General features: G+C 57.0%; 2 protein-coding genes across 5 annotated transcripts in view; one reads left to right on the top strand and one right to left on the bottom strand.

The window, feature by feature from the left end:
• LOC122699303 (calcium homeostasis endoplasmic reticulum protein) lies at positions 1 to 19233 on the top strand. 4 transcript variants are annotated; one of them, XM_043911089.1, is made up of 17 exons: positions 1 to 153; positions 462 to 635; positions 5132 to 5343; positions 6411 to 6548; positions 6807 to 6958; positions 8489 to 8633; positions 8729 to 8818; positions 10069 to 10312; positions 11341 to 11516; positions 13120 to 13555; positions 14407 to 14645; positions 15492 to 15625; positions 16277 to 16363; positions 16718 to 16861; positions 16944 to 17060; positions 17545 to 17639; positions 17907 to 19233. In XM_043911089.1, the coding sequence occupies exons 1-17, from the start codon at positions 129 to 131 to the stop codon at positions 18098 to 18100; spliced, it is 2802 nt and encodes a 933-aa protein (XP_043767024.1). In that variant the 5' UTR covers positions 1 to 128; the 3' UTR covers positions 18101 to 19233. The 4 variants fall into 4 exon arrangements, with proteins under 4 accessions (XP_043767024.1, XP_043767026.1, XP_043767025.1 ...); XM_043911091.1 differs by having other exon boundaries at positions 8522 to 8633; XM_043911090.1 differs by having other exon boundaries at positions 5159 to 5343.
• Positions 18689 to 26962, bottom strand: part of C9H19orf44 (chromosome 9 C19orf44 homolog) — a 21277-nt gene continuing 13003 nt past the window's right edge. Inside the window, exons 4-7 of the mRNA XM_043911105.1 lie at positions 26296 to 26369; positions 24815 to 25232; positions 21245 to 21411; positions 18689 to 19791 (exon numbers count right to left, since the gene is read on the bottom strand). Of these exons, the coding sequence (XP_043767040.1) occupies positions 19687 to 19791; positions 21245 to 21411; positions 24815 to 25232; positions 26296 to 26369 (764 nt within the window). The 3' untranslated portion in view covers positions 18689 to 19686. The remainder of the gene's footprint in view (positions 19792 to 21244; positions 21412 to 24814; positions 25233 to 26295; positions 26370 to 26962) is intronic.

Genomic DNA, 26962 nt, shown 5'->3' on the forward strand with positions numbered 1-26962 from the left:
GTGGAGGGAGGAAGCAGAGCGCGAGGCCAGCCGTAAAAGACTCCCTCGCGCCACTTCCGGCCGGCTTCCGCAGACGGCCCTGGTGGGCGATCGTGAGGCGCCGGAGGACGTTCCCCACGGCCGGAGCCATGGAGATGCCGCTGCCGCCAGACGGTGAGGCCCAGTCCGGACTCGGGGCCCGTTGATCTCTCCCCGGGGTCCCCAGCTGACCCTCCCCGCCTCCTGGGGTCCCCGGGCCTTGGAAGGGGCGGGGCTCGGCCTCCGGGGTTTGCCCGCGGCCTCTCCCGCGGGTCCTCGCATTCCCGGCGCGCTTCTGGCCCCTATCGGGACCCGTACAAGGGCGGCCTCTCCGGGGCCCACCCCTAGGGACCCCGACCGGCGGACGCGGGCTGGGAAACCCGGGCCCCCGGATTTGGGCGGTCCTCGCTGACGCCCCGTGTGGCCTTTTCTGCGTCCTCCAGACCAGGAGCTCCGAAATGTCATCGACAAGCTGGCCCAGTTCGTGGCTCGGAACGGGCCCGAGTTTGAAAAGATGACTATGGAGAAGCAGAAGGACAACCCGAAATTCTCTTTTCTGTTCGGAGGCGAGTTCTACAGTTACTACAAGTGCAAGTTGGCGCTGGAGCAGCAGCAGCGTGAGTCCTCTCCAGCTCTCAGGCCGCCCCCTCTAGCCCTTCCTTTCTCCGATTCCATCTCGGGCTCTGGTAGAGCCCTATTTGGGGCCCCCAAACGGCTTATTTGGGGTCGCATGCTATTTCTTTGTGAAAATGGGTTAGTTCGGCATGTACGATCTTTTCCGCTGTTCCTGGAATCCTGCAGCCCTGAGGCTGCAGGGTCCGAGTGTCGTGGAGAACGAGGTTATTGATCTTCCTTCTGTGCTGGGAATCAGGGATTCCTGTTGTTTTGCAAACATGACTGATGTCACCGAGCAGAGTGCTTCAGTGTTTTACAGAGAGGAAGTGATAGAAGCCAGGCTGAATGGGACCCTCTGGACAGATACCGGCTCTCTGGGGCGTCTAGCAAGGTTTTTGTGCATTTCTGGTGGTTGCCGTCCAGATCAAAATGAGTTGTCCTGTGGACTTTACTACTTGGCCGCTGTTTGTATTCACTGGTTTGTGCTTCAGGAACCCGGCCTTGCCCTTAAAGAGTTTAAGATGGAATTTGTTATCACAACTAGCCTATGAATGACAAATATAGGCACCAGATAGACAGTCCCTGAGCTCACTTCTGTCTTGTTCAATAGCAAATCCCTAGCTTCTAGATACCGTTATGTTTTAGATTGCCAAGCAGTTGGGCATTGAAAGGTGAATGCTCCCTGGACTACAAGCTCCTTGCGGCCAACCAGACCTTGTTTGGGACATTATTGTGCCTAATAAGTAGCGTGTAGTAGGTGTTCTTATGGCAAAAGTACAGTGGCTTGAACAGGCACAGTGTGTTTTGAGAGCCAAGAGAGAAACCAAAGTGTAAGAAATCCAGCATGGCACCTAGACATGTGTAGACAGGAGAACCGTTTGCTCTGGAGTGGGAAAGTTTCCAGGGGGAAAATTTGGGTTTTCTCCCTTTGTTCAGGGGTTCTTCTGGTGCCTGTTGAGGTTTTTCACTTGTTTTAATGTTTAGCTGTGGTCCGTGGGCTCCAGAGCTCAGGGGCTCAGCAGTTGTGTTGTGAGAACTTGAGTTGCCTGTGGCATATGGGATATCAGTTCTTGACTGGGAATCGAACCCACATCCCCTGCATTGGAAGGTTGATTCTTAACCACTGGACCACCAAGGAAGTCTTGCCTGTTTAGGTTGGAGATGTGATTAGGGGAGATCTGTTGCCTGAAATTGTAGGCAAAATGTACCCACTTACCTATGTGTTTCTGGAGCAAACCATTCCTTAGCCTCAGCCCGTCAGGTTTGAAACCCCTGGTATAGGCAGTAGGGAACCACGAGAGAGGCTGAAACAAGGAAGAGGTGGGTTGGGTTTGTGTGGCCTATGTGGCGGACAAGGCTGGAGGGAGCATGAGTGGAGGCTAGGACCAGTGAGGCCGGCAGCTGGTGATAAGGTCTGGATTAAGTCAGTGAGTTGAGTAGAGAAAGTGGGCCTGGGCACAGCTAGGGTTAGGGGGTAGACTACATGAACTGAAATGCCAGTTGGCTATTGATGTGGGTGATATAACTGGGCAAGGGAGGACTGTGTTTGGGTTCAAGTGACCATGAGGCGAGAGATGCTTCTCCTTCAAGGGGAGCCCACTCCCACTCTGGAATGTCAGCAGTCAGAGGTGGCTTGGGACTTGGCGCCATAATGTGGGGAGCTTGGGGTGCTTCTAGCAGGCGAAGATGGAGGCTCAGGGAATCCTTTCTGCAGGTAACAGTATCTCTGTTGACATTAAAGTCTGTGACAGAGTTAACCAAGTAGAAACTGAGGAGACAAGAGTGTTCAGACAGAAGATGGAACCTTAGGAGGGGTTGAGGAGTAGTGGGAAGAGAAGCTCAGGGTTCCCAAAGCCCAGAGAACGAGTGATCTTGGAGTGGCCAGAAGTGAGGGTGCAGAGATGGCTGGCTTGAAAAGGACTTAGAAATTCTGGAAGCTCTGGGAAAGCTCTAGAAGGGTTTTGGTACTGTGTTCTGGAGCAGGGCTAGCCACTATGTAGCCAGCCTGGTGTTTTGAGAAGACTGAGTCCAGGGACTGCTCAGGAGTTACACCCTACAGACTCCAGTAAAGGACTGGTTTTGGTTTTTTTTCCAATCTGTTGCAGAAAGTACAGTTTTGCAAAGTACAATAAAAATGTGAACTTGTATGAGAGTTCCCTGGTGGTCTAGTGGTTAGGACCTCGGTGCTTTCAACGCTGGGGCCCAGGTTCAGTCCCTGGACAGGGGGCTAAGATCCTGCAAGTTGCACGGCACAGCCGAAAAAAAATGTAAACCATGAAACAGCAGACTGCTGTGAAAGCGCCCAAACACTCCGCTGCTATTTCTCTGCTTGTCTCAGTGTCACCTGGGGCTGGCCCCTTGGACCCCACTTGGATCAGCAGCACTACGGCCATGGGGTAGAGAAGAGGAAAGGGGTCAGGACTGGGCGTGGGGAAGCTAGTTCCTGGGGTGATGCGGGTCAAGGCAGAGTCGTGGCAGTAATGGCAGCACACAGAGGGGTGTGTGGTCTAGGAGGGTGACTTGACTACGTGGGGCAGCTGGTTAGCGTGGGGTGCAAGGGAGAGAAAGGTGCACGAACTTCACTTCTGGCTTGGGTAAGTGGCGTGGCTGTGCCAGCCATGGATCAGGAGTGGGGCTTTGGAAGGGGTGGGGCACAGGCTGAGAGGAAACCATACCTGTTTGAGGCATCTGCAGAAAATAGTGGCTGTTTGGTCTAAGGTTAGACCTAAAGCCTGAGGAATCCAGGATGCCACTGATAGATTTAGGGCTTATAGAGCAGTGGTCCCCAAACTTTATGGCATCAGGGACCAGATTCATGGAAGACAGTGCTTCTACAGACGATGGTGGGGGCAGGGGGGGACTGGTTTGGGATGATGCAAGTGCCTTATACTTGTGCACTTCATTTGTATTATTATTACAATGTGATATATAATGAAATAATTACACAACTCACCATAATTAGATCATCAGGCATTAGAGTATTCTCATAAGGAGCTCGCAACTTGGATCCCTCACGTGCGTGGTTCACAGTAGGGCTCATGCCCCTGTGAGAATCTGATGCTGCCGCTGATCTGACAGGAGGCGGAGCTCAGGAGAGAATGGGAACGACGGGGAGCAGCTGTAAATCCAGATGAAGCTTCGCTTGCTCACTGCTCACCTGCTGCCATGCGGCCGGGTTCCTCACAGGCCAAGGGTTGGAGGCTCCCTGTCATAGAGTGCAGATTGTCACTGCAGCCACAGGAATACATCACGTTCCCCTGGAGGCTTGCTCAGAGAAGAGAGTTTAGTTCACAGTCCAGGCATCCAGCATGTAAGAGACAGAGGAGGGAAGGGGACAGCCACACCGGCCATGTGCGACAAGGAGCTGAGACGGGGCCATCTGGCTGAGTGGGAATGGCTGCAGTTGCTTTGGGGGTGGGGTGGGCAGGCAGAGCCCAGGCCTCTGTGGGTTGAGATAAAGGGGAGAAGAACTGAAGATGAACCTTGGCAGTCAAATTGTTGGATGGAGAGGCACAGGCTGAAGGGGGTTTGTAAAGATTGAAAACTCCGCAGTGACTAGATGCTAATAGGCGGAGCCAGTAAAGATAGAAAATGAAAGAGAGCAACGGGACACATTTGCTGAAGCAGCATGGGGCGCGATCCAGACGGCACGCCAGGGTGATCCCATGGGGTGGCCTTGGGTGCAAGGACCAGAAGGCCCACCTCAGACCTAGGCGCCCTATGATGGGCCCTGGGCAGCACTCTCCACCACACTGTTCTTTCTTTGGCTGGGCCCCCTGGCGGTGGGCCTCAGAAGGGCTCCAGCAGAGTATGATCATGTTCAGACCAGATGAGGCCCAAAGGCAGAGGGGGAAGCCATCTGTCCAGGGACCCTTCCCCAAGTCCTCCCTTCCTGTCTTATCTGGCAAGGTTCGCGACCTGCGCTTGCCCATCCTGTCTCCTGCCAGCAGGATGGGGCAGCCTACGCTGCCTCAATCTGGATTGACCCCTGAACGCAGAAGAGTTGAGTCTGTGGAAGGGCAGGCGAGGGGCCCAGTGTGGGGAGGCCACCGTGTGTGTTGGGTCGCTGACGCACTCCTTCCATGGGGCTGCAGGTGTGTGGGCTTGCTGGTTGGCCCTCCAGAGGCTCGGCAGCTTTGCTGTCTGGGAAGGGAAGAGTAGACTGGGGGACAGCAAGTGAGGACGCTTGGGGTCAAGAGACCCCCTTGCGGAGGGACTATTCAGGCCCAGGCGAGGGTGGAAGGGGGTGGCTTTGGGCTTCTGGGCCAAAGGACCGCGGGCAAGACCAGATGGTGTTAGCTGGAGAGTGGAGAGATGACCATCCCAAAGGTCTCCAAGGAGAGGGCGAGTGGAAGGGTCCCAGGGCCAGGCCCTGTGAGACAGGTCAAACGTAGCTGGGACAGGTCGCAGGGGTCCTCTTCTGGGGGGTGAGTGTATGGAGGGGAGCTGCCCAAGTGGCTGCCAAGGGGATACCTGGACCCCCACCGCCCCCTCACAGGGGCTGCCTCTCCTCCTCTCCTGCCAGTCATCTGCAAGCAGCAGGCCCCGGAACTGGAACCGGCTGCGACCCTGCCTCCCCTGCCCCAGCCCCCGCTGGCCCCTGCTGCACCCGTCGCACCCGCCCAGGGCACCCCGTCCATGGACGAGCTCATCCAGCAGAGCCAGTGGAACCTGCAGCAGCAGGAGCAGCACCTGCTGGCCCTCAGACAGGTACGGGCCGCTCCTCCCGCCCTACCCCTCCTCCCGAGGGGTACCCGGCACTCACCTCTGCCTCGGGTTCGCGCCTGTGCACTGATGCTGATGACAGGCGTCAGCACTGAGGATGGGGATGTCCCATTGCCCAGGGCTTGGTGCGAGGCAGCCGTCACTCCTCCAGCACCGCCACCGCCTTTGCTGTGTTTAGCTCGGACCCTAGGGTTGCGTCTCCCCGCAGCAAGGTCACTGCATAGGCTGACACACACATGCCCCCGTCATGCTGACGTGGACACTGACAAGTGAGCCTGCGCGTAGGAAATGGTGTGACGGAGAACGCCAGGTGGCCTCTGGGGCCATGGGCACCAGTTCCTGCCCGTTAGGAGGAGGCTCTTATGAGGTGCACCCTTTTGTCCCAGTCCGTCACAGTCTGGTACTTCGGCCAGATACAGTAGGATGAACTGCCAGAAACACAAGATGAATAAAAGGACACTTGAAACACCAGCCCCAGTTTTATTACTGGAGTTGAGATGCAAGTTGATGTACTGGAAACAAAACACTCCAGAATGTTCACTCTCAGTTTGCACATGGAGCCCTTCACACACCGGGCAGCCCAGCCTCAGCCAGCCCTGGGCTGACGGCTTGTCCCCCAGCAGCGTTGGGTCTCAGCCACATACCGGTTTGCCAGTCTGACGGACATAAGTCTGGCATCTCGTTTTGATTTGGGATGCCTGGCTGCTAGCGAGACTGCTCTGCCCTTACCTGTCTGGTGTGTTTACGTGTGTCCCCTCCATGCCTTGCTCACACCCGCCACTCGTTTTTCTTCCTGGTTTCGGTGAGTTGACGTGCAGAGGTTCCTTGTTCCTCTCGGTCTTAACCTTTCCATCTGTCCCCTCTGGGGGGGAATTGTCTCCCTTGTATCTTGCCTGGCTTCACCCTCTGCCTGCTCTTGTACTGTGGCGTGACTCCAATGCATGTCTCAGGCTTCCAGTGTGGATGCTGGGGGCGGGCCACGGAGGGGCCAGCCTGGGTGTACCTGCACCGGGGGCCTCCTCATGCCATCTCGGTGTCACCCGGCCTTCCAGGAGCAGGTGACAGCAGCCGTGGCCCACGCGCTGGAGCAGCAGATGCAGAAGCTCCTGGAGGAGACACAGCTGGACATGAACGAGTTTGACAACCTGCTCCAGCCCATCATTGACACCTGCACCAAGGATGCCATCTCGGTGAGGATGGGGTGGGGGCGCAGGCATACTCCCAGAATCTGGTGCTCCTGGTGAGGTAGGGGCTCCCACAGCCTGTCTGGGCCAGGGCTACTCGGGGCACCCCGTTTCTCCCCCCGCTTTCTGCCTGAGCAGTTCCGTGGGCTCCCCCGCCGAGAGAAAGGGAGGGTGGGTGGAGATTCCTGGGCACTCCCGGGCGTCTGCACACCCTCAGACCTGGGGAAGCTGGCCCCGCTTCACCCACTGTCCTGGCTGTTGCAGGCCGGGAAGAACTGGATGTTCAGCAATGCCAAGTCCCCGCCGCACTGCGAACTGATGGCGGGCCACCTCCGCAACCGCATCACGGCCGACGGGGCGCACTTCGAGCTGCGGCTGCACCTCATCTACTTGATCAACGACGTGCTGCACCACTGGTGAGCGCCCGCCAGCCCTGCCGTCCCCCGCTGCTCCGCCCCCTCCCGGCCGCAGCTCTGCCCGCAGGAGCCCGGCCTGTCCTGGGGCCAGGGATCCCTCTTCTAAAGAGGGTTGGTCTGAGCCACAAGCCCCCCACGGGGAGGACAGCCACCCCCCCTCCCCTCACACACACCCCTCAGCCCCTACCCCGCACTCCTCCTGAGGCCACTGTCCCCTTGCGCCTTGCTTTCAGGTCCGCTTCTGCGTGTTTTTCAGTGTCTGTTAGCTGCCTTGTTCATACCTGCCACTCACTTTTCTTTCTTCACTGATCTACACACACTCCGTTGCCCTGACTGCACTCTGCTTCAGGAGTCCCCCTGGGGCCTCCCGGCTAACCCTGTGCCCCAGCCCAGAGACTTGCCTTCCCTCACCACCCAGCCATCCTAAGGCCGGGCCAGTATGTACTATCTCATGGTCTTTTTGGTGTGTTACGACAAAGATTAAGTCCTGAAGCCAGTGCCTGGGCCAAAGACAGGTGGAAGCTCACGGGGCTAGTGAGGCTAGCCTGTCGCTGTGAAGACTGGCTGCCACGTTTGACCTTGAACTTGAGCGGCTGAAAAGGACAGCTCCCATGAGGGCAGCAGGCTCAGACCCAGCTCTTGCCCCCTTCTGCCTGCGTGCAGCTGGCCCGCCACTTCCTGCTTCCTGGGCCACGCGGGCAGTTCCTCTTCCACTCCGCACTCCCTGCCTCGCCTGCCCTTATTTCTCTGCCACTGGGAAACTAGCAGCTGCTTGGAACCTTGTGTGCCCTTCTGCTCCACCAGCCGCTCCATGGACTCAGGGCAGCTCGGCAGAGACAGCCCTGTTTCTGGCACTTCTGCAGCCATGCCCTTCCCGAGCCCTGCTGTCGGGAAGCCCAGTGCCGCCAGCCCTGTCCTCCTGCCTGGACTGCCCTCCCCCAACCCGGCCTCCCGGCCCCCGGCCCTTGCTGCTCTCTCTGAGCTCCTTCGGGTGGGCTCGCCCCTTCTTTCCCAGGCTCTGACAGCTCATGGAGCCTGGGGAGTCCCCACACTCACTGACGGCCACCCCCCGCCTGCGCCCTTCTCCTGCGGACCCGACTCCTAGGCCCCCTGACAGCCCACGCACTCCCTCCTGGAAGGCGGGGTCCCTGCCCAGATTGCCTTGTGCAGAGAGGGTGGCTGTACTGAGCAAGGCTTCAGGGACTAGGCCCCGTGCCCACGGCGGCGCCAGCCAGCCCTTGTGGGGGGCAGGGGCTCTCACCACCCCACGCCTGGCAGTCCTCAGGCCACCCTGGGAGGGCAGGGTCACGGTGCTGATGTGGGAGCCGGGGGGACAGGCCGTGCTCTGCGAGCCCCTGGGCTGTGTTCTTTCCTACCACCGTCTGTCCCTCGGGCCCGGCTGCCAGCACGGCTCTCGTGGGGGGCCCAGCCCTTGTCCCAGCCGGGTTGGGGGCCCATTTCCCGAGAAGGCAGAGGGGGCTGTGGCCGGAGCCGCGATGGTAACGGGCGCGTGGCTGGGTCCCGCCCCAGGGCCCTGACGCGCGGAAGGTCTCTCCCTCACAGCCAGCGCAAGCAGGCCCGGGAGCTGCTGGCCGCCCTGCAGAAGGTCGTGGTGCCCATCTACTGTACCAGCTTCCTGGCCGTGGAGGAGGACAAGCAGCAGAAGATCGCCCGGGTACGCAGGGCAGCCAGGCGGGGCGGGGCAGGGCAGAGGCCGGGGGAGTGTGCACTCTTCTTCCCCTGACAAGCCTCTCCCTTCTCCACATCTAGCTCCTACAGCTCTGGGAGAAGAACGGCTACTTCGACGACTCCATCATCCAGCAGTTACAGAGCCCGGCTCTGGGGCTCGGCCAGTACCAGGTGGGCTCTGATTCCTGAGGTTGGGGGCCTGGGTAGTGCCCTCAGGGTCCTGGTGGCATCTTCCAAACCAGATTCCCAGGGGTGCCCTGGTGTGGTGGTGAGCAGCAAGGAGGCAGGGTCTGAGGAGCAGCATTGGGGCCCACCCCCTCCACGACAGCCAGTGCTCTCCCCCTAAGGGAGCCTGCCAGGGTGTCTCCTGGCATGCCATGACCAGGTTACCTGGTGTAGGCCCTGCTCTTGGGGATGTCTTTGGCCCGTCTGCCCTGGTCCTCCAGGCATGATAGGATTGTGCGGAAAACCTTGAGTAATCTAGGCTGCCGTGGTCATTGTGTCGGGCACAAGGTCCCCATGTGCCTGAGTGCTTCGCTCAGAGGGGCATCTGCTCAGAGGACAGGGTTGCAGGACAGGGAGAGGAGGGCCAGATCTCCTTGGTTCCCTCTGCCGTGGCTCCGGCATTGTACCCCAGGGACAGCTGTCCAGATAAAAGGCACAGCTCACACCCCTGTTTGTCAGGCCATGAGGTGTCGTCTTCTTGCACATCAAGAAGTGTCAGAAGCCACATGTTGACCATTCCCCCTGTGATGCTCCTGACCACCACCCTCCCTACAGGGGAGAAGCTTTCGTGCTCAGAGAGGCAAACGAGGAAAGTGCATCTCAGGCTTTTTTAAAATTCCCACTTTTTTTTGTTGCTGAATAAGAACGGGCTCATATCACCATACCACAGTGATAACTCCCTGATTTTCTTTTCTTGAGTTGGTGGCAGTAGCTCATGGTTACTGAGCCATCCTGGTCCCGTTCACTGTATTATGTCTCCTAATCCTCAGAGGTAGGTGCCGTTATTGTCCCATTTTACAGATGAAGAAATTGAGGCCCCAGGGAGGTAGTGACTTGCTCAGAGCCATATGGCCTGTGAGCCTGTCCTAGGATATTTGTCAGTGGTGGGGTTTTAATGTCTGTGTGTCAGCCTAGGGCATGGCCGTCCTTGTGTATCCCCTTTGTGAGGGGATTCTGAGCTACTGCAGCACTGACCATTACCACGTCTGGCTAGATTGAGATGCTCTGTGGGTGTCAAGCCCGAGTTGGTTATTTTACACGACGATCCCACGCAGGCCTTGGGTCCCTGGACCTTGCTGCCCACAGCACCACCGCAGCCTTCTGGGTGCTCCCCAGGCGTCTGTCGCTGTGCTGCTCCGGAGGGTCTCGGCCCTGGAGTCGCACGTGCTGAGCGCTGGCTCCCGTGCTCTTCCCAGGCGACCCTCATCACTGAGTACTCCTCGGTGGTCCAGCCAGTGCAGCTGGCCTTCCAGCAGCAGATCCAGACCCTGAAGACCCAGCACGAGGAGTTCGTCAGCAGCCTGACCCAGCAGCAGCAGCAGCAGCAGCAGCAGATCCAGATGCCGCAGATGGAAGCTGACGTCAAGGCCACGCCACCGCCGCCCGCCCCACCCCCAGCCCCCACACCCGCCCCGGCCATCCCGCCCACCACCCAGCCTGGTACGTGGCTCCTTCAGCGCCCACCCTCAGGAGGCAGCCTCCAGAAAGCAGTCTTCTCCCCCAGGAAGGGCTCGGGTTCTGTCATCTCAGGCCCAGTCCTGGGATCAGGTTCTAATCTACTTAAAAGCACCAGGCAGGTGATTTCACGGGTAAATGTAACCCAGCCCTTACACCTGAGACAGCTGTATACAAACCATCCCAGAGAATGGAGAGGAAGGCCCTCCAAGTCATTTTCTAGGCCAGGGTAACTTACATGAGATGCACATGAGCAGGGAAAGAAGTTTTTAAAAAAGATGTCAAGTACTTAAGAGAGCCGATTAAGTGAGATTATTACAGTCTAGGAAGATCTGGATCTGTTGCGATGATAATTTTGAAAAATGTTAATCCATTGTCACTTCTGAGAAGAGATGAAGAAATAGTAAATAAAGTTTTAGCAAGTGAAATCTAGCAAAAGAGTTAAAAGGTACATCATGATCAAATAGGGTATGTCTCAGGAATATGTAAGGACAGTTTAATATTAGAAAATCTGAGACGTTCCTGATGGTCCAGTGACTAAGACTATGCGTTAGTCTTAGTGGGGGCTCGGGTTCCATCCCTGATCAGGGAACTAGATCCCACATGCCACAGCTAAAACCCGGCACACCTAAATAAGTACAAAATCTTTTTTAAATACTAGGAAATCTGACAAAATAATAATTGGAAAGAATGATCTTTCAACTAGATGCAGAAAGTGTATTTAATAAAACAAAGATAGGAATTTTTGAGCAGACTAAAACCAGCATGGTATAGCAGTTAGTAAGTAGGAAACTTACCGTCAAGCTTTCAAAGAAGAGAGGTGTGCATCCCGAACAAGTCTTCTATCCGTGCTGCCTTCCCTGAGGCAGTGGCAGTTTTCCATGGGGTCAGAAACCAAGGGTTTATTGGGCAGTAAAGCCCAGCCTTGCTAGGCCCTGGGTGCTTGCTGAAGATCATTTCAGGGGGTGCTTCCTGCCGCCCCCTTCTCTGACTGCTCTTTCGTCTGGTTCTAGATGACAGCAAGCCTCCCATCCAGATGCCCGGGTCTTCCGAGTACGACGCCTCAGGAGGGGTACAGGACCCAGCCGCCAGCGGCCCCCGTGGCCCTGGGCCCCATGACCAGATCCCACCTAACAAGCCCCCGTGGTTTGACCAGCCTCACCCCGTTGCTCCTTGGGGCCAACAGCAGGTATCTCTTAGAACTTGCCACTGGGGTAGGTGGATGGCAGGCAGGTGTGTGCTGGCCCTATGTAGGGTTCATGGGCCTTTAACTGATTCTGCAGCAGGACACGGGGTGGTGGGCGCAGCCAGAGGGTGGGGACAGAGCTGGGGAGGAAAGTTGGGCCTTTAGATCCTTCCTGGGCGCTTGGGTTGCCGCACGTTCACGCGAGAGCTCAGGAGGTTCACAGTGTGGAGGGTAGCGCAGTGATGTGTTTCCTTCCTTTTCTAACTGGTTCGACCAGCAGTGTCCACATCTCATCACCTTAGAAAGGACGCGGTGCTTAGAATGGAAAGGGATGTGAAGGGTGTGCAGCCGGCAGTGTTTTCTGGGGCTGGGACGCTGGTCCATCCCTCCCTCCAGGTTCCTTGGAGTCAGACTCACAGGCCAGGGCGGGTGCACCTCATTCAGCAGAGCATGACTGGAAAGCAGCCCACAGTTTGCTGTCCAGGCCTGGGCCTGGTCAGAGCATCCGGGTCCAGCTCTGGGCGTCCACTCGCCTGTGGGCCGGACATACTGGGTGTGGCCCTCCCTTGTGACCCTGTATGGAGGGGGTTGCATAAGGGGATGGCTCTGGGCTGACGAGTAAGGGATCGTGGCTGTGATTTGCCCCCCTCCCCCCAGCCCACCTCAGCTTCACAGAGGATTAGGCATCCGCACAAAACGGCTCCCACCCGTGGGTGCCTGTGCTGACAGGCAGGTCGTGGGCACCCTCTGACGTGGGGCGCTTCTGCCCATTCTGTTGCTGCGGAAACAGATGTGCCTCGGGTCTCCTGGCCCAGTCTTCCTGGGGACCAGCAGGTTAGGCTCACAACAGTGGGGCTCCCTCACTGGAGGCCAGCAGTGTGCCTGCCATCCACGGTAGGACACCACGGCCTGGCCTGCCCACGTGGCGTCTTACACATTTTGAAATAGTTGTTATATTGAAAATCTGGCTTTTGGGCTTCTCTCGAAAGAGCTGAGGGTGCGGTGGTCTGGGCCGGCCTCCCAGCCCTGCTCCTGGAGGTGACCCTCTGGGCAGCCTCACGCTGGCCCTGAGTCTGGGTTGCGATCCCGGCTCATTGAGTGTTGAAAGCAGCAGCTGGGCAGGCTTTGGAACTTACTGTCTTCAGCTCACGGTAAGACAGGTCCTGGTGGCAGAGCAGACGCTAAGACAGGATGAGAGAACCGGGTTGGGGAGAGAAGTGACGGGAGGAGGAACAGGCAGGCAGGGGTGTGGTCAGGGCAGGGGTTGGCCTTGGGCCCAGTGGCCCAGCCTGCGCACCCGGGGAGCACTGGGGAGGCACCCCTGCCCCGTGCTGCTGAGGGGCTCACGGACGGGCGGGCATTCCCCCGCTCCTGTCAGGCGTGAGGTGGGGGTGCGCCCCGGCCCCGATGTGGATGCAGCATTTGAGATTCTGGGCCCGGGGTGCAGGCAGGCGCAGCCGCGCCCAGTGGGCTGGAGGCCTGCAGCTCCCAGTGCTGGGCTCGCGGCCGCCCGCCTTGCGGCCGGACACCAGTGTTGGCTGGTGGCTGCCGCACACCCCAGGCGCCCGGCACGGCCCGGGACTCACCTCCGCTCTTTGCCTTGCAGCCTCCTGAGCAGCCGCCCTACCCACACCACCAGGGCGGGCCACCCCACTGCCCACCCTGGAACAACAGCCACGAGGGCATGTGGGGCGAGCAGCGCGGCGACCCCGGCTGGAACGGCCAGCGCGACGCCCCCTGGAACAGCCAACCTGACCCCAACTGGAACAGCCAGTTCGAGGGCCCCTGGAACAGCCAGCACGAGCAGCCGCCCTGGGGCGGGGGCCAGCGCGAGCCGCCCTTCCGCATGCAGCGGCCGCCGCACTTCCGCGGGCCCTTCCCTCCCCACCAGCAGCACCCGCAGTTCAACCAGCCACCACACCCCCACAACTTCAACCGCTTCCCGCCCCGCTTCATGCAGGACGACTTCCCCCCACGACACCCCTTCGAGCGGCCGCCCTACCCTCACCGCTTCGACTACCCCCAGGGGGACTTTCAGGCTGGTGAGTGTGAGATCACCCTTGGGGGGCGAGGTCCGTCCTGGGGCCAGTGAACACATCCTCACCTGTCCCGAGATCCCTGAGGTCGGCTCACTCGCCGGCCTGCCCTGTGACCTGGCGTGCCCCGAGCCAGGGTGGCAGGCAGAGGGGTCGTAGGGTGACAGAGAAGCCCAGCCCAGGCCCTGAGGAAGGGGGAAGGTGAGGGCATCTGCCACACGTGGGCTGGCTGATTCTGTGTCTTCTAAAAAATTTTGTTTCTGCTCTGCTTCTGCCTGGATTTTCAAATCCATTCTTGACTGTAAATTGAGCTGAGAGACCAGTAGGTTTATTGCTTATGTAAAGTGTTCTAGGGCTGCTGTAACAGGGCCACAGGCTGGGTGCCTCCCACAGCAAGGAATTCTCCACAGTTAGTTTGGAGGCTGGAGCTCTGAGATCAGGGTGTCAGCTGGGTTGGTGTCGCCTGAGACCTCTCCTGGTGGCCCATAGATGGCAAACCTCTCCTTGTGTCTTCTCTGTGTGTTAATCTCCTCCTTTTTATAAAGATACCAGTCAGTGTTGGATCAGGGCCCACTCACAGGACCTCGGTTCCTCAGGACTAGGAGTGAATTTGCAGGGGAATTTGCACAGTTTGGGTCATAACATGGCTCTCTGAAGGGTATGTGATTTTCCTGTGGTTCCTACTTTCACCCCTGAGGTCTGTTAGGTGCGGCTGTGTGTAGGACAGGCCACTGCCAGCCCCAGCTATTCCTCAGGGCTGAGAACGAAGCGGTTAGAGCGAAGGTGCTGGGCAGGTCTGCTGGCTCTGCCCAGCTCTTGACTTGCCAGCAGGCCTGAGTGCAGTTTCTGTTTTGCAGAAATGGGACCCCCTCACCACCACCCCGGCCACCGCATGCCTCACCCTGGGATCAACGAGCACCCGCCTTGGGGTGGGCCCCAGCACCCTGACTTCGGCCCTCCGCCCCACGGCTTCAACGGGCAGCCCCCTCACATGCGGCGACAGGGCCCTCCGCACATCAACCATGACGACCCCAGCCTGGTCCCCAACGTGCCGTACTTCGACCTCCCTGCTGGACTGATGGCCCCCCTCGTGAAGGTAACGATGCCGAGCTGAGCCCCAGGCTTCGCCACATATGCTGGGTCTCCAGGTGGGAAGTTCGTGGGTAGGATCCATTTCCCCCTTGGCTACAAGACGATGTTTCCCAGGCCCCTTTCCCCCTTGTTTCCTGCACTTCAGTGAACTTGACCAGCTTGTCATTAAGAGTGTGCCTAAGTTATTGACCCCACCTCACACGCGGCTGTGGGCAAGGCCCGTGTCCCTCTGCTCCTCTGAGCATCCGTCCAGGGCTGCAGGTTTGGTAGCTGATCAGAGAAGGCTGGGCGTAGTGGGGGCGGTCCTCTTGGGCCCGGCCTTGGAAGCCGCCTTGTCCAGGGACTGAGGACAGGGGTTTCTCAGAAAAGGGGCGGGCACCAATTGAGCAAGGCAGCAGAGGGTGTCGAAGGGAGCCAGGGCTCAGGGCGCTCTGGTCACAGCCCCTCTCTGGGAGTTGAGACAGGGCACACGGGGGCAGCGTGGAGAGGTAGAGGCCGAGGGCCAGTGGGCTGCCCTTGCAGTAGGAGCTGGAGCAGGAGAGGGGACACAGAGCCGGGCCCCTGCAGTGGGCATCTGGGGTCCACGGAGTGTCTGGATAAACAGGGTCTGTGCATTTTTGGTAGAGAATTCTGTATCTTTTCTTGGCTCCCATGGAGCCCTCGACCACCCCGTTCAGGAACTGAATCATTGGTGTGGCTGAAGCCCTACAAGAGGATGGGGTTTCCCAAGAAGGGCTGCCTGAGGCGCTCTGATGCCCAGGACAGCTGTCTGCTGCCCTGCGGCTCCCTGGGTGGGATGGGCCTGGGGTGGCTGAGGCAGGGGGCAGTAACAACGTGTTCTTTGCTGCAGCTGGAAGACCACGAGTACAAGCCTCTGGATCCTAAGGACATCCGCCTTCCACCCCCCATGCCGCCCAGTGAGAGGCTGCTGGCGGCCGTGGAGGCCTTCTACAGCCCGCCCTCCCACGACAGGCCCCGGAACAGGTATGATGCTCCCGGAGTCCAGCCGGGGCGCTGGCCACAGGAGGGGAGGCTGCTGTCCGCTCCCGGCCTGTCCTCCCGAGTCTTACTTCACCAGAAACTCACAGCAGTCACACCTTCCCTGGGGTGGTGTGAGGAATCGTGACTAGGCGGGCCCACTTCTCCCCCAGCTCGCGTGTCACACGTGTGGTGCCCTCGATAAAAAGCTTTTACCACACTAGACAAGAGCTTCCCTCGGGAGGGTGTTTCAGAGACAGCCAGCTGCCGCCCAGCAGGCTTTGTCACAGGCGGCCCTCAGGACCTCCCCCCGGTGATCTCGCTTCAGCGGATACCCTGCCATGTGGCAGGGCACAGGCCTAGCTGCCGACATCAGGGTGCCTCAGCCCCCGTTATGGTAACCCACAGGCCCTGCTCAGCTGTTCAGAGAAAACCCCAGCCTGGAAAGGCAAGGAAGCCACGCAGGGCTCGGGGAGCATCCTGGGGCCCTCGGCCTGGCTCCTTCTCCGAGGGGCAGCCGTTGAGGCGAGCCCCCAAGGGCTTTCCCTGCTGGGCCCTCACTCGGTATCCTGAGTGAGAGGGGCGGGCCTGTCGGGCAGGAGAAGGTCCCTGAGTGGGGAGACTCGGGCTCAACCCCAGGACACCTGTGTCTTACAGCGAAGGCTGGGAGCAGAACGGTCTCTACGAGTTCTTCCGAGCAAAGATGCGGGCCCGGCGGAGGAAAGGCCAGGAGAAGAGGAACAGGTGAGAGCCGCGTCCCCCGTGGAGAGCCGGTCTCCACGGTCTCGTCCCGGGGCAGCCTGCAGCCAGCTCCCCTTGGCCCGCAGGCTCGCGGTGGTGTCACGCCCGAGGCGAGGGGCGGGGATGGGGGTCAGTTCTGGTCTTTGCTGGGTCTTGGGTGAAGCACCCTACAGTAAGGGTGCTGGGAGCCACTGTCCCCATGGCCAAGGTAACGTGGGACGCACCAGCACGCGCACACAGCGTGCTGTTGTCTGTAAGCCTGACGGGAGAGGGTGCATCTGCCCCCGCACTGGGCGCCTCTGGGTCCTCTAGGGCCGGGCTGGGGGTGTCTGCGGCTCACCAGGCCTCTCCCCGCAGTGGACCCTCACGGTCTCGGAGCAGATCCAAAAGCCGAGGGCGCTCCTCCTCGCGCTCCAACTCACGGTCCTCCAAGTCGTCCGGCTCCTACTCCAGGTCACGGTCCCGCTCCTGCTCCCGCTCCTACTCCCGCTCCAGATCCAGGTGAGCAGGGCTCTGCTGCTCAGGGTGCGAGGCCCGGGCTCCTCGCTGCTCGTGCTGACCCTTCCCTCTCCCCGCCCCGCAGGAGCCGCAGCCGCTCCCGCTCCTCCCGAAGCCGCTCCCGCTCCCGCTCCCGCTCGAGGTCCAAGTCCTACTCCCCAGGAAGGAGGCACCGGTCGCGGTCCAGGAGCCCCACCCCGCCGTAAGATTTCTGTCTTAACTGTCCAATGACCTCTGGTAGCGCTGGAACCCTCTGATGCTTTGCTGTGAATGTTGACACGTGTCATTAGAAGACCCGCCCTAGGTGGCCCGCGCCAAGCCGGCACCTCAGGGCCCCGGGCGCTCGCTAGCGCAGTGACGGTGAAATCGCGTCTTACTCCTCGCTTTTACCTCTGCGGTCACACTAAAGCCCGAGGCCAGGGCTGCGCTCTGTTCTCTAACCGTTTGACGGGTTCGGTGTGGCCGGCTGTTGCCGCCAGGTGTGGGGCAGGGACCGGCATCTTAGGGGACCCCTTAACTGGCCGGCGAAGAGGATAAAGAAGGCGGCTAGAGACCGAAACGTGTGTCTGTGTGTCCGTCTCACGCTGGCGACCCTCCATAGAAGCCACATGCTGTAATATTCTAAGTTTTCATTCCAATAAATGTGTCCGCTCTTTTGTAAAAGACGTTACCTGTCTTAATTTTAGTTCCTCGGCTGGTCTGGGTTCTAATTCAGCACCTCCTATACCGGACTCAAGGCTTGGGGAAGAGAACAAAGGACATCAGATGCTGGTGAAAATGGGTGAGCTTCCGGGGAGACTAGAGTCCGCTCCGGGCACTCGGGGCGTGGGGGGCTGAGGCAGGCAGAGGACGTTCCCACCTGGAAACAGAAACAGGAAGGCGAGCCTGCGGGGTTTCACCGGTGCTTTCTGAGAGCGGTAGTGTTAGGTTTGTGAGCCGCATGTCCTGGAACTCCCTGTAGGCATTTCCACTGAGCTTCTCATCAGGGTAAGGGCGCCACGCTTCGGGCTTCCCCTGGGTCGTAACCACTCATCCCTCTCTCCTTCAGGCTGGAGTGGATCCGGCGGCCTCGGCGTGAAAGAGCAAGGGATCCAGGACCCCATCAAGGGTGGGGACGTGCGGGACAAGTGGGACCAGTACAAGGGCGTGGGCGTGGCCCTGGACGACCCCTACGAGAACTACCGCAGGAACAAGAGCTACTCCTTCATCGCCCGCATGAAGGCCCGGGAGGAGTGCAAGTAGGCGGCGCGCAGAGCCACCCTGCTGGGCTCACTGCTGGAGGATGGCAGGGGCAGCCCGGCTCTGCCTTGGGGAGCGACAGAGGAGGAAGACGGACGCGGTCTTGTGACCAGTGCCACGCTGGATGGTGCCGAAGGCCCAGGCCCCACCCGCAAACCAGCTCTAACGTAGCAACAGGCATCACGAGGAGGTGCCCAGCCCACACGGCCACAAGCTTATTTCCCCGGACAGTGAAGCAAGAGACACAAGACCCCTGGATAAAAACTCTCACCGTCTGAAGGCACGGCCGTCTCACTCTCCCCTCAGCCCGCGCCTCTGAAACCAGGGGGAGTGTGTGCAGGGGCCCTGCACACGCACGCCAGGCCAGGTGCTGGCACTGCTCACTCGTTAAAAATGGAAAAAAGCAAAACCTGATTTGCAGTTAAACGAGGTTTTCATTTTTATTCCAAGCGGTTTAGTTTTAGAAAAAAAGAATACTGATCTAGGCTGATCCCCAGTGAGATAATTTGAAACCTATTTCCTCTGAGACATACCAGCCCTTAATTCAGTTACCTTAGCTGCTTAAGTTGAGGATTTTTTTTTTTTTTCCTTCTTCTTTTCTTTGAACATTAGCCATTTGCTGTTACCTGCAGAAACAAAAAGTTCTGAGGAAATTCACCTGAGGCACCTTCAGGTCACCGAACGATGACGCCCTTGGAGAACTTGTACCCTTAGCGTCTCTACTTGTTTTTCACTGAGAGGAACCCCACACCAGCACGTGTGAGACGGCCCGCTGTCATCCAGAGTGTGGGCGCGAGCCCGGCCCTGCCTCCTACTCCCACCTCCTTCGCTGGTCCCCGCCCGCCCCCAGAGGTGGGAAGGCCAGAGGGAGCCGCCCTCCTCGGCATCCACGGGCAGCGTGGTGCGGTGCCGTTCATTTGTACAGAAACTTTTTTGGAAAATTCTTTTCAATAAGATGCAAAATCCTCTCCAACTTTTCAACCTGATAGGATAAACTCTGATTTTTGTTCTAGATTTCCTGTAGCTGTGAATTGTTCAAACCTGTCTGATTCAGGATAAAATGTAAACATGTGTTGTTAACAATTTATTGTGGATTTTACTGTTTTGCCTTCAAATAAAGACCTTTTTTTAAAGACCTTTTTCTCTGCGCGTTTAAATCAGAAGCGTGCTCAGGCTGAGGAGGGCAGGGAGGCGCGTCCTGAGTGCAGACTGTCTGAATCGTGGAGTTGGGTTGGAGCTCTGCCTGGGTATCTCACGGGGGTCCCCAGCGTGGATGCGTGGCCCTGCTCCCTTGTTAGTCAGGGGGGCTCCTCACCCCTACTGTCTACTGAGCCCCTGAGAAGCCAGCACCTGCCCCGGTGGAGCCACTCCACGTGGCATCACCTGGCACACTGGCATCCCCCCATTCTGCGCGCGTGGTGACAGGCTCCACCTGGGTTCCACTTCACTGGCCTGTGCTGTCCTCTCCAACGACAGGCACGCCGACGAAACGGGGGCTACTCGGCTGGAAATGACGAGCGCCCCCACCCACCGAATGCCCCCTGGGGTCTCAGGGGTGAGTGTCACGGCCGGCGTATGGGACCAGCTCCTCAGATCCTTGGGTCCATCTCCCCTCCTGGCATCCATAGCTCCTTCTTCACCTCCTCCAGGGCCTCCTCCATGGTCAGCAGGGCGGGCCTGTGTCGTCTGATGTACTGCGGGGCAGAGGACACACACGGAAGCCGTCACCACTGCTGCCTCCGTGCGCGGAGGCTCTGGGTCCTGCGGATGGCACCTGTCTCCAGGGGCTAAGAGGAAGAGTGATGGCATGCCAGGGGGCAATGCCGTGGAAACAACAGGAGGGCTGAACCCAGGCAGGCACCCTGCAAGGGGCGAGCCCTGACTGGAAGGGGAGAGGGGCAGGGCTACTCGGCTGCCCTCAGAGGATACAGGCTGGGGAGAAGGGCTCGGGTATCCCCCTCAGGGTGTGGGCCTGGAGCACAGCAGGCCACCAGCCACTCAGGGGCTATAGGCAGAAGGAATCAGATCGCTTCAGCTTGCATTCAGCTCACACATGTCCAACAGCGGAACAAGTTCAAGGACCCCTCGGGGATGCCATCAGCCAAGTCCAGAACATGGCAAAGTGTCGACAGCCTGTTTTCTTCCAACCGATAAACTTTAAGGAACAAGAGGTGGGGAAGGGGGGCTGGCCTGTAAGCAGCGGTTCTCTGAGTGGGTCCCCAGTGGGCCCATGGGAGGAACACCCACTCCCAGGCCCACCCTACCACCAAGGCAAAGCCGGGGGTCAGGCCTTTGGGGCACTCACACTGCTCAGGGCTGCGAACCCCTGCTATATAGGTTAGGAGTCTAAAAAAATACTGAGCAAACTTGATGTAGGACTCTGGATACATGTGAAAAAAATAGGAAATGTACACCTTTTATGAGATGAGTGGAAATCTGAACACTGGACATCTAATGATGATAACTGGAAAGTCAGTTTGGTTTTGATATTACAGTGGCATTGTGATGATTATTTTTAAGTCCTTCTTAAGAAATACATACTAAAATATTTGTAACTGAAATGCTAAAAATCAGCTCGCATAACAATTCATATAGTATGATGCCATTTCTATAAAGAAACACCTATCACATTATCATATTTAATACTACACCTATATATTTTATATGTTGTATAGAATATGTGACATAATATTGTACACATGCTTAACAGTTTATATTTTACATAGGAGAAATCTAAAGAATATATATCAAGTTGGTAATAATTATCTCTGAAATTATGGAGAACTTTGTAAGTAACAGATCTCCAACAGAATTTTTATAAAATAATGTTTTTGTCATCGGACAAAAAATGAATTTTGGAGGAGGAAAAAGCATGATGAGTGTGATATCCCCGGAGCACCAGCCCCCGGACTGGCGGCCCTCAGGAAGGGTCTGTGGAGGGGCAGGGCCCTCACCCAGGAGAAGGGCACCTTGGTCTGATGTCACACGGCACCCCTGCCCCAGCCCTGGTCACGGCCAAGGACAGAAAGGGGCTCCTTCGGCCAGGACCGAAGGGGGCTGGGGCCCCAGCATTCCCAGCATCCCAGTTTGAGCCCCGGAAGCCCCCCGCCCTCTCCCCCATGGAAGTGGGATCAGCGCCGTGGTCACCTCTTTGGCTTCCTCCAGGGTGTGGTAGTGGAATGAGTCTCCGTCCAGGGAGCGCAGCAGGGACGCGTGCAGGTGCCGGCTGGCCTCGATGAACTGCTGCGTCAGGCTCAGCTGCTGCTTCAGCACATCGTTGAGTGCGAACACGGCTGGGCTGTATGCGGTCAGGGCTGCCACCCCGGCTTCGGGTCAGTTGTCGGCCCCAGCCCCCAGCCCTCACCGCACCCCCTGGGCAGCCCTGCACCCCCACCCCTCGGCTGTGGCAGGATGCCCTCTGCAGGTTCTGCCCCCTCCAGAAGCAGCAGCGGCCTCGCCTCGTTATGTGCCTTTCTACTCAGTGGTAGATGAACTGCGGTCTCTGACCTGTGTGTGCGTCTCACACACTCGGCCCCCAGGCACCACTGGAAGCCTCAACCTCGGCGTCCAACACGAGGGAGGAAGGCCAGGACGTGGCTCTCCAGGCAGTGCAGCCTCATGGTGTGGCTCTAACCCTCCTGAATTGTACACTTCAAAATAAGGAAGAGGGGAAATTTTACACTACGTCTGTTTAAACATGTGGGGCTTCCTGGTGGCCCAGCAGTAAAGAATCCACCTGCAATGCAAGAGACGGGTTCTATCCCTGGGTTGACAAGATCCCCTGAAGGAGGCACAGCAACCCACTCCAGTATTCTTGCCTGGAGAACTCCATGGACAGAGGAGCCTGGCGGGCTGCAGTCCACAGCGCTGCAGAGTCAGACACGAGTGAAGCAACTGAGCAGACACCCATGCATGTTTAGACACGTAATTAAAATGATTTAAAATGCAATTAAAATAAAATTCTTAGGGACTTCCCTAATGGTCCAGTGGTTAGGGCTCCAAGCTTCCACTGCAGAGGGCACGGGTTTGATCCCTGGTGAGGAAACTAAGATCCCACATGCCACATGGCATGGCCAAAAAAATTTTTTTAATATTTATGTAAAACTTTAACAAAATAAAAGTACAATTAAAAATAACTGCAATGGTTAAAAATGATCATTACTAAAAAATGATCATTACTAAGACTGTACTCATGGAAAAGTCACTGAGGTCAATATTATGTTTAAAAAAAGGATGAGGGTTTTTTTTAAAGATATAAACATTTCACTTATGACCAATATATTTTAACATCTTCATCTTCTAAAAATGGTAAGAAAAAGAACAGGCTCCAGAGGACCCCTGGCTTCTCTCATGTGAGCATCAGTGGCCCCACGGGGACCTGGCACAGACTGGGTCTCCTACAGTGACTGTCACCTCTTCACTGGCGCCTTCCTCTCACCCCAGGCTTGGCGGGGGCCTCCCCAAGGCCCCGTGACTCCTCCACACTCAGCAAGGAGGCAGGGGCTGTGTCCACGGGACTGGGCCCCTCAGTGCTGGCTGAGTGCCTTCTGGAGGAAACCAGCTATGGAATCTGGAGAGAAAGGCTGAGAGGGAACACACAGAGATGGCCCTGTCGGGGCGGAAGGCTCGCGAGTGTCCCTGCTAACCCTCCTGTTTTCTCCAACACGGGCGTCCTACTGCAAGACAGACAAGGTTCTGGGACACTCAGTCTGTCGTCTGGGAGCCCAGAAACTGTGGCAGTTACCTGTGGCTGTGACCATTCCCACCAACAGATTCTCCAAACCCAGCACCCTAGGAGTGGCCATACACCTCCAAGGGTGGGCATGAAATTTCAGGTAAAATGTGTCCGCTTCACCTACAGGGACCCACAAGGTGAGCTGGGCTGTTACCTTCTATGGCGTCTGCGCTGATGACATGGCTGGCGATGGGTGCCGGGTCCACATAGGCACCTCCCAGGGCTGGTCCGATGGATGCCACGCCGGCCGCTGCTCCAGACACAGGAGGAGAGGTGAGTGGGCAGGGTCCAGAGCAATGACTTTCTCATAAACAGGTAAGATGCTGAAATAGGCTATGTGAGTCTGTCTTTTTCTCTTTCTGAATGTGATGGCCACTCTCCTTGCTTTTTTTAATCTTTCCGCTTCTTAAAGTTTCCCCAAACCTGCCTCCATCTTTCTGGTAGGTTCTCCTTGTTCAATACACAGGTCAGGTGAGCTGGCTGAAGCAGTCACTCAGCTCAGGGCGGCTGCCCTTCCCTGGATGGGCCCTCCTCTGACAGCCATTTGTGACCTTCAGATGTTCCCTGGGCTCTTAACAGGCTGATTTATTTACGCTGCCTTTTTTCTCCTTCCTTTTGATGTCAGGCCTAATCTAGGAAATCAGCACCACGAAAGCATGTCTAAATTGCCAAGAAAGAAACAGACATGCGCCCATTTGCTGCCCAAAGGCTCTGTTGTCAGAAAGGCAGCAGGAAGACATGGGGAGGGACTCGGAGGTTTCTGAGTCACAGAGCCAGGGTTTAAAATCCTCTTGAATACCTTCCAGTGATTCTACTAGGCCCATCTGACTGACCTGCCTCCCTGAGAAACAGAACAGTCACACCCCTTGGCCAGGTGCAAGGTCTGGACAGAAATATCATGAAGCCCCCAGATTCAAATGAGCAGATCAAGCAAGAACATGCAGGGATTTCCCTGATGGTCCAGTGGTTAAGAATCCACCTTCCAAGGCAGGTTCAGTCCCTGGTCCAGGAACTAAGTTCCCATGTGCCGTGGGGCAACTAAGCCTGAGTGCTACAACTAGAGAAAAACCCACCTGCCTCAATGAAGAGCCCATGCACTGCAACAAGGACCCAGCACAGCCAAAATAAATAAATAAACTTTAAAAAGCAGGAATTGCATCCCAGTGCACAGCCCGGGAAGAAGCTCTGTCTGCATCGTGGGTGTTGTCTAGACCAGGGGTCCCCAAGCTTTCTGGCATCAGGGACTAGTTTTGTAGAAGACAATTTTTCCACCAACTGGGGTGGGGGTGGTGATGCGGGGGGACAGTTTGGGGATGACTCAAGCGCATTACATTTGTTATGCTGCCGCTGATCGGACGGGAGGCAGAGCTCAGGCGGTAATGCAAGTGATGGGGAGCAGCTGTAAACACAGAAGATGCTTCGCTCACCCACCGCTCACCCGCTCACCTCCTGCTGTACAACCAGGTTCCTAACAGACCACAGACCTGTAGTGGTCTGTGGCCTGGAGGTTGGGGACCCCTGGTCTTGACGAGAAAAAGAAGCAGCACGTGTGTGCATCCAAAGTTGCGATCCCAGAGCATCTGAGGATATGCTGTCCTGGAAGGCGGTCCCTGTCACACCTGACATTTCGGGCAGGGTCGCTCTCTGGTGGGGCCTTCCTGGCCACTGCAGGGTGTGAGCAGCGGCCCAGCCTCCACCCAGAGACAGTCAGTCACCCACCCTTGCCGATGTCCCTGGGGGCCAGGATCAGCCCCACTGACAACCACTGCTTTAGTCTTTGGTTTGAAACCTTTCAGTGTTTTGAAGCTTGGGAGACAGTGGGGAATACCCAGGGAGCTCCCCTTTTCTGTGGAAGAGGAAACAGGGGGCTGAGGTCCCACCAGCTGGCTGATGACAGCCCAGACCTCCTGGTCCGGGCGCTCCTGCCGATCACTGCCTCCGGCCTGCCCCTCCCTCCTCCGACCCTCAGGCCACGTCCTTACCCTCAGCCCACTGGTAGGTGAAGGCGGGGTCGGGTGTCTGCACAGCCGTCTCCTTCACCACGACTCTTGGGACACCCCTGGCCCGCTTTTTCCGTGACTTGGGACTTGAGGGAGGGAGGTCTGACTTCAGACTTGCAGAAAATTCAGACTGAGTGGCCAGTGTCCTGTCGGGAGACTCCTCTGAACAGGCCGTTGACTCAGATGCTGTGGGACTGGGGGATTTTTCAAAATCTTCTGAATAAGTCAAGCTCCCCACGCTGGCCACAGGTTCCAGAGACGTCGGCCCCAGGCAACAAATGCCCTGGGGCCCAGGGGACGAGGCTGACGGCTCACTCAGGCGCTCGGAGATCTCGCTCTCAGAGCGGGAATCTCCTGCCCAGGGCCTTCCACTGGATGCCTTGCCCCCCTGACCTTCTTCCTAAAATGAAGGATGGCAGAGGTAACTGGCAAGTATTTTCGAATGAGCAACACAATCAAAATTTACACAATCAAAATACCACTGCATTAGAAGTGAGGGCACCCCGGGGACCCAGCAGGTGAGGGTCTACACAGTCCTTTCTAGATTTGGGCAGGCCAAGTATTGCGAGCAGGATTCTTGAAACCCTTCAGCACGAAGCTGCTGCACTTAACACTGATAGTGTGAGCATGTGTTAGCAGCAGGTGGGTGAAATGTGTTGTCATTATTATGTTTTATTAAAACCTGTGCTGGGACTTCCCTGGTGTTCCAGTGGTTAAGAATCTGCACTTCTATTGGAAGGGGCCCTGATTCGAACCCTGGTGGGGGAACCCTGGTGGGGGAACCCTGGTGGATCCTGCATGTCAATCCTGAATGCTGCATGGCGCTGATGGTGAGGTGGTTACCAATACAGCAAGAATCACCATGGGGCGCTGGAATAAATACAGGTCAGTGCAGGAATTGCTGTGGGGAGGTTGAAGTGGGACCTGCTCTAATCATCTGATACGTTAAATAACTCCTCTCTTATCACCTGAAATCAGGGTCTCTGCACATCGACACGTTGACATTCAAGACACAAATACTCTCTGCAGTGCGGGCCGCCCTGTGCTCTCTCGGACACTGAGCGGCATCTCTGGCCACCACCTACTCGAGGCCAGTAGCACCCAGCACCACAGTTATGACCACAATGTCGCCAGACATCGCCAAGTGTTCCCAGGTGAGAACTGCTGACCTAAATGAAGCATCATGGTTGCAAACCATTCCACGTAAAGATCTAAAGTGAAAAATCAACTGAGGGACTCCCCTGGTGGTCCAATGACTAAAACTCCAAGCTCCCAATTCAGGGGGCCCGGGTTCAATCCCTGGTTGGGAAACTAAGATCCCACATGCTACAACTAAAGAGTCCCACCATGAAGACAGAACATCCTGCATGCCGCTACTAAGACCTGGCCCCGCCAGAGTAGTAAAATAAATAAATAAATCTTTTTTTAAAAAAAGAAACAAAAAATTGGTTCACTGTACTTACTTTCCATTCCAAGTCTGATTTCTCACTGACAGCTGGAGCCAGATCATCCAGGGATAAAATGTTTATTCTAAAATCTGTAATTAAAAATGTAACATGGCAATATTTACTCATTCACTCCACAGGTATTGACCATCCTGTTGAAGGAACTGGGCTAAGAGCTAGGGATGGGAAGATGCAAAAGTGTGCAGTCCTTGCCCTCAGAAAGCTAGCCGGGGCATCTGAGCACTTTTTCTTTAAAGGACGAGGTAGTAAGTATTAATAGTCTGGGCTTTTTCAGGCTATCTGTCTCTCTCACCATTGTTCACTCTGCCCTTGTGATGAGAAAGCCACCAAGGACCGTGTGTAAACAAATGAGTGTGGCTGGGTCCCAATAAAACTTTACTTATAAAAACAGGAAGAGCTTCCCTGGTGGTCCAGTGGTTAAGAATACACCTTGCAATGCAGGGGATGCAGGTTCGATCCCTGGCCAGGGAGCTAAGATCCAAAAAGTAGTGGTTGTGGTGGTTTAGTCGCCCAGTTGTGTCTGACTCTTTTGACCCCCAAGGACTATAGCCCATCAGGCTCCTCTAGCCATGGGATTCTCCAGGCAAGAATACTGGAGTGGGTTGCCACTTCCTTCTTCAGGAAGATCTGAAAAATAGAGAAGAAAGGAAAAAAAGAAAAACAG

This window comes from Cervus elaphus, chromosome 9, assembly GCF_910594005.1.
Source record: "Cervus elaphus chromosome 9, mCerEla1.1, whole genome shotgun sequence".
Lineage (NCBI taxonomy): Eukaryota > Metazoa > Chordata > Mammalia > Artiodactyla > Cervidae > Cervus > Cervus elaphus.